This window comes from Microtus pennsylvanicus, chromosome 2, assembly GCF_037038515.1.
Source record: "Microtus pennsylvanicus isolate mMicPen1 chromosome 2, mMicPen1.hap1, whole genome shotgun sequence".
In the NCBI taxonomy this organism is placed as follows: Eukaryota; Metazoa; Chordata; class Mammalia; order Rodentia; family Cricetidae; genus Microtus; species Microtus pennsylvanicus.
The window spans coordinates 132,572,391-132,590,039 of record NC_134580.1 but is presented as its reverse complement, the minus strand read 5'-3'; the positions used below and the strand labels follow the sequence as shown (position 1 = coordinate 132,590,039).

The window sequence follows — 17,649 nt, the reverse complement described above, 5'->3', positions numbered from 1 at the left end:
CAGCACACCATCTCACAAAGCTCTTACGAAGCAGGTACCAGATGAGAAACTGGGGTGCAGAGGGGTTAAGTCCCTGGCACCTGCTCTCACAGTGACTATGTGGCCGGTTACAGGTCTGCACCTCTAGTATCACTTCATAGCCTAGGCTTTAGGCTAGGTGAGTCGCCTGTCCCTGTCAGGGAGAAAGAACCTAGAGCCCAAAGACAGTGCAGTGACGTGGTGAAAAGGCTTTCAGGATGCCAAGTGCGGCTCCCAGACAGGTTGTAGGCCGCGGGTACCACTCCAATGAATGAAGGAGGCCAGGCCCGGGGTCCGCGCTGCCGCGGTTCGCGCTGGGCCTCGCGGGGACCCGTAGCCACGCGTTGGACACCCCCTCCTCCCCCGGCACCAACCCTTCGGGTCGCCGGCACTTCACCACAGCTAGCAGCCCTCCGTCATACCCACGACCCCGAAAGCGCCCGAGCCCATGCCCCTGCCCCGTAGGGGAGGGGAACAGCGCCTGGCCGGCGCCCGTGTGGTCCGTACTACCCTCCCGCGGGCGACGCCCCGCTCCCCAAGGCGTGTCGGCCGCGGGGCCCCACTGTTGAGCCATGCGCAACGCCTCACCCGGCGGCGCCATTCCTCCGAGCAGGCCCCACCAGAGCCCGAGCAGGCAGACTTCCGCTCTGGAAAGTGGCTCCAAGAGCGCGCCGGAGGGGACGCCAAGGACCCGCAGCACACGCCGGCTGCCGGGATGGGCTCCCGGCAAAGGTCAGTCTCGGCGGCCGCACTGGGCAGGGCCGCTCGCAGCAGCCGCGGCGTGACAGGTCCTGTCGTGGCGTGCGAGCCGCACGCAGGGTTGCTGCTTGAGAACCCGCAGTCTCCCCCGCGCCGCGGTGCACTTGGAACCGACCGCCTCCCAACCGTCCGGCTCGGGCCGCCACCCGGACGCGATTGGACGGGGACTTGGGCTGGGCCTGAGACGGGGCCGCCTCTGATTGGCCGGTGCCAGTGACTGGCCGGACGCGCTGTCAATCACGAGTCTCCCCGGCAGCCCGGCCAATTTTAAAGCCGTGAGAAGGGAGGCGAGGAATACAGTGACGTGATTTTGAGCTCTTTTGCAAAGTATGGTAGAAGGATTACTTAGATGGTTAATAACTGGCTTATGAGTGGATTTTTACCCATTTTTCAACCTAGTGAGCCATACAGTAACTCTGGGGGAACGTTTTAAAAAAGATTTTATTCCTTGAGAATTTCATACACTACATTTTGATCATCTTCATTCCCTTCCCCCACCTCCCTACCCACTCAACTTCATGCTCTATTTCTCTCCCTTTCTTTTAGAAAAAAATAAAAATAAAAAACAAGCTAAGCATGGAGTCCTGCCCTGGAGAGTGGTTGATATACCCAGAGTCACTCCATTGGGAAACACAACTGACTTTTCCTTCTCCCTTAGCTATCAATTATGAATAGCTTTTTGGCTAGGGGGTTATTTGCCCACTTCCCCTTCTCTGTCCTGGGGCTTTGGATAGCTTGAGCTTCTGCAGATCTCGTGCATACTCCGTGATCTCCGTGAGCTCGTATTGCATCTTCCCCTGTTGTGTTTGGAAAATGCTGTCTCTCTGGAGCCATTCACCACCTCTGGTTCTTACAATCTTTCTGCTCCTCTTCCACATCCCTGAGCCTTGAGGTGAGGAGTAAGAGATAGACATCCCATTTAGGGCTGAGATTTCCCAAGTCCGCATGTCGGTCAGTAGTAGGTTTCTGTGTTGATTGCCATCTACTCCAAGAAACTTCTCTGGTGAGGATTGAGGGATGCCCTGATCTGCAAATTTAACAGACTCAAAATGGAAGGCCAAACTAGAATGTAGCTCCAGATACTGAGCATTTACAGTACAGTTGGTGAAAGAGTTACCACTGCGCAGGTGACCCTGGCAGGTCCCACTGCCGCTGGGAGTGGCCGCTGCCGGTGAGAGACAGACAGATGCACCACGTGGAGAGAGCTTGGGTATGGAGTTTATTTAGTGGGCACGAGAGGTATGGGAGGGTAGGGGAAAGAGCATTCTACATACTTGATTTCATTTACTTTGTCCTTACTCCGCGACGTGTGCAGTGGTGTGCAGCGTTACTATCACCTTCTGGCTACAGGCTGCTTGAACTATTGTGAGCTCTTCCAGAGTGGCACAGTAGCGGATTCTTCTTATGTTTAGTATTGCCCCAAGTGTTATTCAGCCATGTAGACGAGAGTTGGTTCTGTGTCTAGTAAGTGCCACTCCTCCATGTAGTAGTCATTAGCCCCACGCAGTTATTTCACTTTGAACTTCATCAAATTAAGGAAAATTTAAAATTCAACTCCTCAGTTGTACTAGCGATGTTTCAAATGCTCACTAACTCAACCAGGGTAGCTAGTAGATGTTGTGCTGGGCAATTTGACAGATGTTTTCATCATCCCAGAAAGTGATCTTGGGCAGTGCTTGTAGGGCCTATGCTTACTTTCCAGGCCAAGGTTACTTGATATGGCTGGTTGAGGAATTAGACCAGCCTTGGTGACTCAAGCCTGAACTCAGGTACAGGAAGCCTAAGGTTAGAATTAGTTAGTACTCTATATGACCGTTAGTATCAAACAGAAAGTTGTTTATTATTTATTTAGTTAGTTTTTTTCAAGACAAGGTTTCTCTGTAGCTTTGGTGCCTGGAACTAGCTCTTGTAGACGAGGCTGGCCTCGAACTCACAGAGATCTGCTTGTCTCTACCCCCTTCTGTGCTGGGATTAAAGGCATGCGCTACCACTGCTTGGCTATTTAAACAGAAAGTTTAAATTTTGAGATAATATTTAAACCTTATGAAAAGTTTTAAAGGGTCAAAATAAATCTAAGGGGTATGAGATCAGTGTCAGTATAATAGTCCCTAGATTTTGGTTTTCTTCTGTCCCATACCAGGTAGCTCTTCTGACATGAGACAGACTTTGGATTTTTTTTTTTTTAAACAAACAAGCTTGGGTTTAAAGAAAGAGAGAGAGCCACACTCCAATTTCAAAGCCAGCTTTAGTTTTTCATTGGATTGGGTCTACATAAGACCATTTGCCTAACATGTCTGTAGAGAACAGCAAAAGCAAACACTCTGAAAGATTTGTGACATTTTACCCTGTTGGAAGTGTGCTGTACTGTAAGGACAATTCACTCCTTTTCTTGAGATTTTTTTTTTCCAGGTGATTCTCCCTGTTTCTTCTTCAGATGCTCTATTTGTCCACAGATCTTTAGATTTCATAGTTGGAAGCTTTTATCCTCCTGGAAAGACAAAAAACAAAACCCTGTCCAACCTTAATTTTGGGGAGTTTTCCTTTTTGTCAAGTTGAATTGCCACATTGTTGAATAAAGTATTGCCTCTCCTAATCAAGATGTCTCTCATGTTCAGATCAAATATTTATCAATTTTGATGGTATCCATAGCTTTCCTTCTCCTGTGGAAACAAAAGCAAAACCTCTTCCCAAATGTAACACATACTCTGATTTCCATTTTGAGGTCAGCACATCTTTAAAGTAAACAGGGTGATTTAATTCAGTGGTTTTTTTTCTATTATTCAATGTCTCTCTGCAGCTGTTGTTCTGTTTTCATTAACATTAAAAAAATTAAAGTTTGTAAGAGGTCTTTATTACCTCTTTCTGTTTGTTAAGCATTTCTTTTAAAGTGTGGTTAGATTTTTCTGTAACTGCTTGTCCTGTGGGATTGTGTGGTATACCTGTAATATGCTTTATGTTTTAATATGCAAAAAACTGTTTCATTTTTCTAGAGACATATGCTGGAGCATTGTGAGTCTTAATTTGTACAGGTATCCCCGTGATGGCCATAACTTCTAATAAATGTGTAATTACAGGCAGCCTTTTGGAACTCAAAGCAGTTGCCCATTGAAATCGTAAATATGTATCTATGGTATGTTGCAAATACTTTAATTTTCCAAACTCTGCAAAATGGAACATATCCATTTGCCAAATTTCATTTCTTTGAGTACCTTAGGAGTACTTCCTGTTGGAAATGGAGTTTACTTATGCAGAGAACAAGTAGGATATTTCTTAGGATTTCCTTGGCTTCTTGCCAAAGAAAGAAAAGTCTTTCTTTAAACCTTTGCTATCAACATGGTGTTTCTTATGAAATTCTGAGGCTTTTAATTTTTTTTAAAAGATTTATTTATTATATATACAGTGTTTCTGTCTGCATGTGTGCTTCCACACCAGAAAAGGACACCAGATTTCATTACAGATGTTTGTGAGCCACCAGGTGGTTGCTGGGAATTAAACTCAGGACCTCTGGAAGAACAGCCTGTACTCCCAACCTCTGAACCATCTCTCCAGCCCCAGTAATAACCCTTTCTAAGGCTTGTATCTTATCACTAGTATATTTTTCTACATTTTTTCTCTTATCAATCAATTTCTCATATTTGGTACAGTTTTCAAACCATTTTTTTTGTTTTCAAAATATTTATTTATTTATTATGTATACAATATTCTGTCTGTGTATATGCCTGAAAGCCAGAAGAGGGCACCAGACCCCATTACAGATGGTTGTGAGCCACCATGTGGTTGCTGGGAATTGAACTCAGGACCTTTGGAAGAGCAGGCAATGCTCTTAACCTCTGAGCCATCTCTCCAGCCCCTTCAAACCATTTTTGAGGATAAAATATGAATTGCCAAATTGATAATAATTATGACTATCCCAGATAAGTTGTTTATCCCTTCATTTGTCTTTTCTCTTTGTATCTCATCCATGGTAACAATAAACAGGGTCCTAATTCCCTGCATCGAGGTTTGTCCAATTTTTAACATGGGAAAGATCTTTTTTTAAAAAATATTTATTTATTTATTAGGTGTACAATATTCTGTCTGTGTGTATGTCTGCAGGCCAGAGGAGAGCACCAGACCCTATTACAAATGGTTGTGAGCCACCATGTGGTTGCTGGGAATTGAACTCAGGACCTTTGGAGGTTCAGGCAACGCTTTTAACTTCTGAGCCATCCCTCCAGCCCCGGGAAAGATCTCAATATTGTCCTTTCCTCCCTTCTTTTTCTCTCTCTTTTTAAAAAAATACTTACTTATATTTAATTAAATTATTTATTTATTCATTTAATATTAATATTGTCCTTCTCTCCCTTATTTTTCTTTATCTTTTTAAAAAATACTTACTTATATTTAATTAAATTATTTATTTATTCATTTAATAGCCTAGTTCTCTGTTTTAAAATTCCCAAGTGTCTTACCGGCTCTGACACCAAGGATGGAGTTGTGCAAAGGTAGTCAGATGTAGTGACGATGTTCAACCAGCAGGTGGAGTAGGCGCGACACCAAAGCAACTCAGGCTCAGTACGCTACGAGGAAATGTGTAAGGCAGCCGGACTAGCTTAGCCCTGGTGCCTTGTGCCTCTGAGCAGAATTGGCCTGAGAGGGTAGCGGATTTGTGCCCGGGAAGACAGCAACGGAAAACCCAAGTACGCAGGAAAGCGGGCTAGAAGGAGCTGGGAGATTGGGGAAAGGGCCTCTGCAGTTGCAATGGTTGGTGTGGTGGAATCACGCCGCCTTTGCGTGGTTTACTATAGCTAAAGCGATTTCTATTACCGTTTATTATAAAATAAAACTCGGGGACAAATATTAAAGATAAAAACCCGAGATAATCGCAAACGACTGGGAAGCACACTGCCACCCTTCGCTTCCCAGCTCAGAAAGACCGGACACCCTTCCTTTCCGCCTCATCCTCTGGGGCCTTTCTTTTTCTTGTCCCGGTCCACCAGGGAACTCCATGATCCACTCCAGCCTGCTGAATGTGAACCCAGCCTCTCTAACCGATGCCTCACCCTACTGAACGTCAGACCACAGCACAGACAAATTTCCGCAGCAGAGTTTTACTGTCAAGAAGTATTTTAAGTCCAGCAAAATGGCTCAGTGCGTAAAGGCACTGACCACCGGTGCTGATCACCTGAGTTTGATCCCTGCAACCCACATGTTGGAGAGAGAGAAGTAACTCCCCCAGTTTGTCTCAGGACCCCCCCCACACACAAACACACCATAGCACACAGTCACCCCCACATACACCACATATACAAAATAAAGAAATATAAATTTAAAAAGCATATTAGTTTTGTATGACTTTTTTTCAAATGACTTTTCTTCTCCTCCTCTTCTTCCTCCTCCTGCTCCTCCTCTTCCTCCTCCTCCTCTTCTTCCTCCTCCTCCTCCTCCTCCTCCTCCTCCTCCTCCTCCTCCTCCTCCTCCTCCTCCTCCTCCTCCTCCTCCTCCTTCCGTTTTAGAGATGGAGTTTTTCTATATAACCCAGGCTGGCCTCAAGGTCCTGTCTTAGGTTCTCAAGTGTTGAGATTACAGATGTCAGCCACCTTGTTTGGCCCTTTGAGCTTGGTGCTCGTTGTTGTGGACAGCTGGACTAGCACGTTTCATTGCTTATATAGTAAGTCCTTCACTGGATGATCACGCCACAGTCATTTCATTGCTTGTATAGTAAGTCCTTCCCTGGATGATCATGCCACGGTTTCTCTGTTCTAGTGATGAACCATCAACTGTCTCAAGGGTTTTTGTTTTGTTTGTTTTCCATAATGACCACTTCTGTGAAGATTCGTATGTATTTTCCTGAACACATGTGTAAGTTTTACCAGAATACATCCCTAAATGTAAAATAGTGAGTCATAGAGTGTGTGTCTGTGTGTGTATACAGTTTCAACTTTACTGCATAATGTTTACTTGCTGCTAAAGTAGTTGTACCAAATTATACTTCCAAGTGCAATTTATGGGATTTTTTTATTATTTTACTTTTCATTTATTTATTTTATTTATTTGCTTCATGTCTTTGTCAACAGCAACTTGGTTTTTGAGACAAAGTTTCTCTGTGTAACAGCCCTGGTTGTCCTGGAACTCACTGTAGACCAGACTGGCCTTGAACTCACAGAGATCCACCTACCTCTGCCTCAGTGCTGCGATTAAATGCGTGTGCCAACACTGCCTGGATCCTTTGGTCTACATTAAGATCCATGCCAATATTAAAATTTTAAGCAATATAAACAGCTTAAAAATGAAAACTTTTTCTCAAAAATGCCACTCTATAGATATTTAAGTCCATGTTTGTCTCCATTTTACAATATTTGTACATATGTTTATTGTATATAGGCATGCATATGGGCACATACACATCACTTTTACAAAAACGTTATTTTAATAAAAACTGAATCACATACCACTGTTTAGCAACTTCCTTGTATTGTCTTTTTTTTGTTCTATTTTGTTTGAGATGAAGGGGTCTCACTTCATAGCCCAAGCCAGCCTGGAACTCATGGCAATCCTCCTGTATCATTCTCCAGAGAACTGGGATTACCGGCATGAGCCAGCACACCTGCAGGCAACTTTCTTTTTCATTAATTAACTTAACTTCATTAATTAATCTTTTGGTAGATGTTTGTTGTGTGTGGGGCGTGGGTGTTCCCCGGTCCATGGAAAGGAGTGGAGAGGCATCTCAAGGATGAGTTTAGCCTTTTCCGGCACCAGGGTGGATTCCTCTCCACCAATGAACCGCCTTTGCTGAGCAAAGGCGCTTTTATTGCTAGCAGTTCACACACTTTAGCAAATCAACTTCGCATTCCAAAGTCTTTAATCTAAACCCTCCAGAGGGACAATGCCAAATGCAACTTATCAGTTAAGAATACCATGGTTTTCTGTGTTTTTCATAAGCTAAGTTTTCATAGGCTTTGATCCCCTAGGAAAACTCTCAGATAGGACTTCAAGCAGAAGGGACAGGAGACAGGAGGTAACATTCTCAAAAAAGCAGATCAGAAACTAAAATACCATGGGGTCAAATCCTGCAGCGCTGTGGGAATTTTCCCGTCAGATGTCATTCTGTGTAGTCATTCACTAAGACTATACTTCCCATATGCAAGCCACTGTTCTAGTCGGATGGACTATATCCATAGCAGCCTGTCTGCAGGGAGCCTTATTTTAGAAGGAGAAATAATTAAATATCGAATATTGTAAATAACTGAATTAGAAGTATGGGGTGTAGCTCATTGGTAGAGTACCTACCTAGAATATACTAGGCTCTGGCTCAATTGCTAGCATTGTAAAAATATATAAATTAACAAACTAATCAATTAACTAGGGTGCAGTATAGCCCTGGGGTAGAGCTTAGGATGTATGAAGCCCAAGTTCTTACCCCAGCAAGAATAAATCAATAACTGGATGCTGTACTGAATGTATTATTGGCTACAGAATAAAAAAGACAAATGGAACAAGGGTAAGGGAGATTGGGGCCTGTTGTGGAGGGCTTGTCCTACTGCAGTCTGTTTTCATTCATCCGTCTGTCCGTGCCATCATTCTGGGGGCTGGAATGCGTTGTGGACAAGATGCCTAATAGACATACAGCATATGAGCAAATCCCGTGAAAGAAAAGTAGCTGGCTAGGCTGGGGAGAGGCTGCTCAGTCTAGACTGCTGCTCAGTAGATGGTTTTCTGAGAAGGGGCCCATGGGCGGGCATTCAACAGAATGCTGACAGAAGCGCTTCTGAGAAACTAATATTTGAATCCCTCTTTGATTCCTAGGGCCAGTGGCACAGAAGAAGTGGTGATCCCTTGTGCTTCTGACAGTGACTCAGGAAGTGTAGACCTGGAGCTGAACAACTTAGAGGACAGCCAGAAAGACACAGCTAATGATGATTTTGCAGGTGAAGGGAAGGATATAGTTGTTTTTTTTTTTTTAAGTGTGTGGGGAGAAAGATTTGCCTTGTTTTCCATACAAGGGGCTGAACCCAAGACTTGATTCTTGCTAGGCAAACCTCTACCACCAAGCTATACCCTAGACCTCTCTTTTAAAGTGCAGCCAACAGCACTTGTTGCTCTTGAAGAACACCGGGTTCAAGTCATAGAAACCACATGGTAGCTAACACCATCTGTTCCTCTAGTTGCAGGAGATCCAAGCCCTCTTCTGACCTTTGTGGGTATTGCACGCATATGGTGCACAGATATACATGCATTCAAAGCATGCATACACATAAAATAAAAATAAATAAATCTTAAAAAATCCAGCCAAAAGATATTGATTGAATAATTGCTGGGTGACCAATCCTTGGTTAGATTTTTTTTTAAATATTTATTTATTATGTATTCAATGTTCTGCCTGTGTGTATGCCTGCAGGCCAGAAGAGGGCACCAGACCTCATTACAGATGGTTGTGAGCCACCATGTGGTTGCTGGGAATTGAACTCAGGACCTTTGGAAGAGCAGGCAATGCTCTTAACCACTGAGCCGTCTCTCCAGCCCCTCCTTGGTTAGATTTTGATGATTAATTTAGTTCATGATGTTAAAATCTTGAAATAAGACTGGCTTACTTCCCTGTCTCAAAAAACCAAAACAAAAACAAAAACAAAAAAAACAAAAAAAGATTGGCTTACTTAGCACTAGTCTAGACATACAGGAAGCTAAACTTGGTCCTGAGAGCTGCTGCTGCACACTGCAGCACACCGTGAATGCGAGAGAGATTCCAAGAAAGGAAAGACCAGTGTGGCTGACAGCAGGGGTAGGGGCCAGGGGTGGGGGCTATCTTTATGTTAATGGTGGGACATAGATTGGCCTGCAAAATACTTATCCTCATGTACTCAGCAAACAGGACTTGAGTACAGTATGAGATGCTGAGTCTACAACAGTACCTAGAACCAACCGCCATGGTCCCTGCCATCTATAAAGAGATTTATTTTATCATTAAACTTGTTTGCTGACAAGAGGTCAGGTTCAGATAGCTTAGGACAAACTTCTGTGCTGGGGTCCCTAAGATATGCAGTAGATGACAGCGGATATTTATGAGGGCGACCCGCCAGATGAACAATTTATCTGATTGACGATAAACTCATAAGTAAGGTTTATGGGTCCATTGCCTATCAATACTGTCTGCACCTGTAATTCTCTTGGCCATGGGATTCTTCCCACAGCTCTTGACAGTGTGCTCCTCATCTATTGGACACTGTTGTTACTATAAATTAACAGAAGGACGCCTTCCCTCTGCTGCGTACTTCTGGTGGATAAGATACGCCTTTATAACTTAGCCTTTCTTTGTTCCACGAAAAGGTGAGAGACTTAGAAGCCTATTTTCCATCATTAGCAAGCTGGCAAGGCCATCAAGTACAGTTAGCCAGACTGAGTGTCTCTGTGCATGGATTGCAAGTTAGACTTTCCACAGATAATACTCAAGGACAGAGGCGCAGATGTATGAACCTAAATCACTAGCTTCTTTTGCCAGGACCAATTGATAACACACAAACCTGTGGAACTGGCAAGACTCCCTAAGCATTGATGCTCTGCAAAACCTTCTAACCTCAGTTTGTAGTACAGAATCCTAGACTCAGATAACTGTTTATGTTTAAGTCCTGAAATGTATGTGAGTAACAGGGAAAAGCAATTAACCAATTAACTAGGTCTGGAGGGAAACAGCTTTATGGCAATTACCATTGGAAAGGCTTCACAGAAGGCCAGGACTGCCGAAAATGGCCTGGCCCTTGAATAAAAAGTTACTAGCTTCCAGCCTGTAAATTCCCTCCTTGTGCTCTGAGGCAGCTTGCAGGATATATCTATTTTTAGACTTGGGACGCTTTCAATGCCAGCCTGGAGGAAAGTGCTGATTGCTTTACGATCTGCCACCTGTGGGTTTCCATGGTTACTCAGGACCCCTTGGCACTCTGCTGTCCTGTTAGGGCTGCAAGGGGTGGGGGGGACAGGACACCTTTACGTCTTGTTAGTCACCTAGTGTCAGTCTATAGAGCTTAATACACGTAAGGAATGTAGAATAGTACACAACTTCTTTATTTCTTCTTTAGACCCCTCAGTGGTTTAGCCTTTCTCTTCTATAATGCCTCGTAGCAACCTTCTTAAGATAACGCTACAGCCTAGACTCCCTTTTGCAGCTGCCTACTAATCAGTAGCTGACGAGTTTGTTTCACAGGTGTCCTTTAAGGAATGCACCATGGCCCTGAGAAATTGCCTTGGTAACCTTTTTTACTGCCTTAAATTTGTTGTTGAATGTGTATACACACTGTGTGAACAAAGAGAAGGGGAGCTGCATAACCTGGTCCCCAACTACACCTATTGGAGGTAAGGGACGACACTCCCCACCCTCCCACTCCCCCACTCCCCCGCCAAAGCACAGGTTCCACCTATACTGATTGGAGTCCACTCAACAACATAAAGAACAATCTGGCACCACCAGAAACTAATGAACATCCCAACACAGATGAAGCAGAAGAAAAGGACCTTAAAAATAACTTTATGGCCGGGCGGTGGTGGCGCACGCCTTTAATCCCACCACTCGGGAGGCAGAGGCAGGTGGATCTCTGTGAGTTCGAGACCAGCCTGGTCTACAAGAGCTAGTTCCCGGATAGGCTCCAAAACCACAGAGAAACCCTGTCTCGAAAAACCAAAAAAAAAAAAAAAAAACTTTATGCAGAAAATTGAGGCCCCTAAACAGGAAATGAAAAATTCCCCTAAAGAAGTGGAGAAAAAGACAAACAAAAAAATTGGAAGAAATCAACAAATCTCTTAAAGAAAACCAAGAAGGTTGTTCAGCAGTGGCACGTACCTTTAATCCCAGCACTTGAGAGGCAGGTGTATCCCTTTGAGTACAAGGCCAGCCTGGTCTATAGGGCAAGTTCCAGGACAGACTCCAGTGCTACACGGCAAAACCCTGTCTCAGAAACACAAAACAAAACAAAAACACACACAAGTAAAATCAATCGAGCAGGTAAAAGAAATCGTTCAAGACATGCAAACTAAAATAGAGGCAATAATAAAGAAAACACAAACCGAGGTAAAGCTGGAAATGGAAAATTTGGGTAAATAATGAGGAACCACAAACATAAGCATAAGCTACAGAATACAAGAAATAGAAGAGAGAATATCAGGTATTGAAGATATGATAGAGGAAATAGATTCATCAGTCAAAGAAAATGTTGAATCCAACAAAATATTTTTTTTCTTTCTTTTTTTTTTGATTTTCGAGACAGGGTTTCTCTGTAGCTTTTGGTTCCTGTCCTGGAATTAGCTCTTGTAGTCCAGGCTGGTCTCCAACTCACAGAGATCCGCCTGTCTCTGCCTCCTGAGTGCTGGGATTAAAGGCATGCACCACCACCACCCAGCTTTCTAACAAATTCTTTTTTTTTAAACATTATTTTTTTTATGCTTTATTTAACTTTATTTTATGTGCACTGGTGTGAAGGTGTCAGATCCCCTGCAACTGGATCTTCAGACAGTTGTGAGCTGCCATGTGGGTGCTGGGAATTGAACCCGGGTCCTCTGGAAGAGCAGTCAGTGCTCTTAACCACTGAGCCATCTCTCCAGCACCTCTAACAAATTCTTAACACAAAATATCTAAGAAATCTGGGACACCATGAAAAGCCAAACCTAAGAATAATAGGAATAGAGGAAGGAGAAGTCCAACTCAAAGGTACAGAAAATATATTCAACAAAATCATAATAGAAAACTTTCCCAACCTATGAAAGTATAGGACACAAAATAGACTGGACTAAGAAAAAAAGTCCCCTCACCACATAATAATCAAAACACTAAACATACAGAATAAAGAAAGAATATTAAGAACTGCAAAGGAAAAGGCCAAGTAACATATAAAGGTAGACCTATCAGAATTATGGCCGACTTCTCAATGAAAACAATGAAAGCTAGAAGGTCCTGGACAGATGTTATGCAGACACTAAGAGACCACAGATTCCAGCCCAGACTACTGTACCCAACAAAGCTTTCAATCACCATAGATGGAGAAAACAAGATTTTCTGTGACAAATCAGATTTAAACAATAACTATCCACAAATCCAGCCCTACAGAAAGTACTAGGAGGAAAACTCCAACCCAAGAAAATCACAGACCATAGATGATCTCACCGAAGCAAATCCCAAAGTAGAGAAGCACACATGCAATGCCTCCACAACAACAAAAACAAAAATAATAGAAACTAGTAACCACTGGTCATTAGGATCCCTTTATATAAATGGACTCGTTTCACTTATAAAAAGATACAGACCAACAGATTGTATACAAAAACAGGATCCATCCTTCTGTGTACAAGAAACATACCTCAACCTCAAAGCTAGGACATCAGCTGAGAGTAAAGGATTGGGAAAAAAATTTCCAAGCAAATGGACCTAAAAAACAAACTGGTATAGCTATCCTAATAGCTAACAAAATAGACTTCAAACTAAAAATCAAAAGAGGTGAAGGAGGACATTTCATATTTGCAACAGGAAAAATCCATTAAGAGGAAGTCTCAATTCTGAACATCCATGCCCCAAATACAAGGACACTCACATTTATAAAAGAAACATTACTAAGGCTTAAATCACACATTAAACCCCAAACAATAATAGTGGGAGACTTCAACACCTCACTCTCACCACTAGACAGGTCTGCCAGGCAGAAACTTAACAGAAAAAGAAAAGAACTAACATATGTTATGATTCAAATGGACTTGACAGATGTTTATAGAATATTTCACCCAAACACAAAAGAATATACCTTCTTCTCAGCACCTCATTGCTGTGGGAACTTCTTCAGTCAATAGCCTTTAAGATACCAGCTCAGGTGGTCTCTTGTACTATAAATGCAGAAGGCCTGTCTCTCTCTCTCTTGCTGGATTTGGTTCCTGTTCTCCGCTCATACACAGAAGACTGATCTGTAAATCCACCCCTAAATAACCTTTTATTCTACTCAATTCTGAGCTAGTGTGGGACGACTCTATCGTGCCCATCTACACCTAATGGAACCTTCTCAAAAGCTGACCACATACTTGGTAACAAAGCAAACCTCGACAGACACAAAAAATTGGAATAATTCCATGTATCTTATCAAATCACTACGGTTTAAAGTTAGAATTCAACAACAACACTAATTGCAGAAAGCTCACAAACTCATGAATAGAGCAATGCACAACAGGGTCAAGGAAGAAATAATAAACTAAAGACTTCCTAAAACTCGATGAAAATGACTGCACGTCATACCCAAACTTGTGGGGCACAATGAAAGCAGTGCAAAGAGGAAACTTTATAGCACTAAATGCTTCCATAAAGAAGCTGGAGAAATCCCATACTAGCAAATTAACAGAACACCTGAAAACTCTAGAACAAAAAGTAGCATACTCACCCAGGAGCAGTATATGGCAGGAAATAATCAAATTGAGGGCCAAAATCAATAAAATAGGAACAAAGAGAACAACACAAAGGATCAATGAGACACAGAGTTGTTCTTCGAGAAAATCAACAAGATTGAAAAATGTTTATCCAAACTAACCAAAAGACAGAGAAAGAATATCCAAATTAACAAAATCAGAAGTGAAAAAGGGGACATGACAACAGACACTGAAGAAATCCAGAGAATCATCAGGTCATACTTCAAAAGCCTGTACTCCACAAAATTTTGGAAAATTTAAAGGAAATCCACAATTTTCTGGATGAGTATCACATACCAAAATTAAATCAAGACCAGATAAATAAATTAAATCGACCCTATAACCCATAAGGAAATAGTAACAGTCTTCAAAAGTCTCCTGACCAAAAAAAAAAAAAAAAAAGCAGCCCAGGGCCAGATGGTTTCAGTGCAGAATTCTACCAGAATTTCAAAAAGCTAATACCAATATTTCTCAAATTGTTCCACACAATAGAAGAAGGAACACTGCCAAACTCTTTTTTATGAGGCTACAGTTACCCTGATACCCAAACCACACAAACACATAACTAAGAAAGAGAATTACAGACCAATCTCACTCATGAACATTGATGCAAAAATACTCAGTAAAATTCTGGCAAACTGAATCCAAGAACATTTCAAAAACATCATCTACCATGATCTGGTGTGGGAAGTTCTGTGTGTGTGTTGCTTTGATTGGTTAATGAATAAAGAAGCTGTCTTGGCCTGTGATAGGGCAGAGTAGAGCTGGTGGGGGGACTAAGCTGAATGCTGGGAGAAAGAGGGCAGAGTCAAGGAGATGCCATGTAGCCACCAGAGGGGAAAGATGTGAGCTGCCAGCTGGAACCTTGCTGGGAGGCCACAAGCCTCTTGGTAAAATATAAAATAATGGAAATGGGTTAATTCTAGATGTAAGAGCTAGCTAGCAATATGCTTAAGATATTGGCCAAACAGTATTGCAAATAATATAGATACTGAGTATTATTTCAGGTTTGGGTGGCCGGGAACGAAAAAGCAGCTTCCGTCTTCATGATCAATTAGGCTTCATCCCAGAGATGCAGGGATGGTTCAGCATATGAAAGTCCATCAATGTAATCCACCTTATAAACAAACAGAAAGAAAAAAAACCCCACATGATCATTTCATTAGATGCCAAAAAGTCTTTGACAAAATCCAATACCCCTTCATGATAAAGGTCTTGGAGAGATCAGGGATACAAGGAACATTCCTAAACATAATAAAGGCAATATACAGCAAGCTAACAAGCCAACATCAAATCTAATGGGGAGAACTCCTACAACTGATAAACACCTTCAGTAATGGGGCGGGACACAAGATTAACTCAAAAAAAAATCAGTAGCCCTTCTATATAGAGATGATAAATGGGCTGAGAAAGAAATCAGAAAATCATCACCCTTTACAATAACCACAAGAAACATAAAATATCTTGGGGTAACTCTAACCAAACAAGTGAAAGACCTGCATGATAAGAACTTTAAATTTTTGAAGAAAGAAATTGAAGAAGACACAAGAAAATCGAAAGATCTCCCTTGCTCTTGGGTAAGTAGAATTCACATAGTAAAAATGGCAATGTTGCCAAAAGCAATCCACAGATTCAATGCAATACCCATCAAAATCCTAGCACGCCGGGTGGTGGTGGCGCACGCCTTTAATCCCAGCACTCAGGAAGCAGAGGCAGGCGGATCTCTGTGAGTTCAAGGCCAGCCTGGTCTATAAGAGCTAGTTCCAGGACAGGAACCAAAAAGCTACGGAGAAACCCTGTCACGAAAAATCAAAAAAAAAAAAAAATCCTAGCACAATTCTTCACGGGCCTGGAAAGAACAATACTAAATTTCATCCGGAAAGAAAAACTGCAGAATAGTCAAAACAACCCTATATAGTAAAGGAACATCTGGAATCATCACCATTCCTGACTTCAAACTCTATTATAGAACAACTTGGTATATCAACAGACTGGAGACCAATGGAATTGAATCGAAGACACTGATATTAACCCATACACTTATGAACACCCAATTTTTGACAAATAAGTTAAAAATATAAAATGGAAAAAATCTTTAACAAATGGTTCTTGTATAACTGGATGTTGACATGTAGCAGAATGCAAATAGATCAATATCTATCACCATGCACAAACTCAAGTCCAAATGGATCAAAGACCTCAACATAAATCCAATCACATTGGACCTCATAGAAGAGAAAGTGGGAAGTACTCTTGAATACATTGGCACAGGAGACCACTTCCTAAATATAACCCCAGCAGCACAGACACTGAGAGAAACAATTAATAAATGGGACCTCCTGAAACTGAGAAGCTTCTGTAAAGCAAAGGACATGGTCAGTAAGACAAAAGAGCAGACTACAGAATGGGAAAAGATCTTCACCAACTTTACATCTGACAGAGAGATGATCTCCAAAATATTAGAAGAACTCAAGAAACTAGACATCAAACTACCAAATAATCCAGTTAAAAAATGGGGTACAGATCTAAGCAGAGAATACTCAACAGAAGAATCTCAAATGATCAAAAGACACTTAAGGAAATACTCAAAATCCTTAGCAATAAGAGAAATACAAATCAGCCGGGCGGTGGTGGCACACGCCTTTAATCCCAGCACTCGGGAGGCAGAGGCAGGCGGATCTCTGTGAGTTCGAGGCCAGCCTGGTCTACAAGAGCTAGTTCCAGGACAGGAACCAAAAGCTATGGAGAAACCCTATCTCGAAAAAAAAAAGAGAAATACAAATCAAAACCACTCTGAGATGCCATCTTATACCCATCAAAATGACTAAGATCAAAAACACTAATGACAGCTGGAAATAATGTGGAGTAAGGAGAACACTCCTCCATTGCTGGTGGGAGTGCAAACATTTTTATTTTTGTTTTTTTGAGGCAAGTTTTCTCTGTATAATAGTCCTGGCTGTCCTGGAACTCACTTTGTAGACCAAGCTGTCATCAAACTCTCTGAGATCCTCCTGCCTCTGTCACCCAACTACTGGGATTAAAGGCGTGCAATCCCTGTTGGGAGTGCAAACTTGTTCAGCTGCTGTGGAAATCAGTATGGCAATTTTTTAGAAAATTAAGAATCAGTTGACTTCAAGACCCAGCAATACATATACACAGAGGAGGCACACTTAAACCACAAGGACATTTGCTCAACTATATTCATAGCAGCATTATTCGTTATAGACAGAACCTGGAAACAATCTAGATGCCCCTCAACTGAAGAATGGATAAAGAAAATGTGGTACATTTACACAATGGAGTATTATTCAATGGTTTAAAAAAATGAAATCTTTTAATTTGCAGGCAAATGATTGGAGCTAGTAAAAAACCATTCTGATTGAGGTAACCCAGAGCCAGAAAGACAGATATAGTCTGTACTCACTCACAAGTGATTATCAAACATAAAGCAAAGGATAACCAGCCTAC

General features: G+C 42.1%; 2 protein-coding genes across 3 annotated transcripts in view; one reads left to right on the top strand and one right to left on the bottom strand.

Annotated features, from left to right (window-relative positions):
* Rpn2 (ribophorin II) overlaps positions 1-740 on the bottom strand; it is a 42,994-nt gene extending 42,254 nt beyond the window's left edge. For both annotated transcript variants that reach the window (XM_075962819.1, XM_075962820.1), the window contains exon 1: positions 607-740. In XM_075962819.1, coding sequence (XP_075818934.1) covers positions 607-619 — 13 coding nt within the window. In that variant the 5' untranslated portion in view covers positions 620-740. The remainder of the gene's footprint in view (positions 1-606) is intronic.
* Mroh8 (maestro heat like repeat family member 8) overlaps positions 409-17,649 on the top strand; it is an 85,428-nt gene continuing 68,187 nt past the window's right edge. The window contains exons 1-2 of the mRNA XM_075962821.1: positions 409-750; positions 8,563-8,684. Of these exons, the coding sequence (XP_075818936.1) occupies positions 467-750; positions 8,563-8,684 (406 nt within the window). The 5' untranslated portion in view covers positions 409-466. The remainder of the gene's footprint in view (positions 751-8,562; positions 8,685-17,649) is intronic.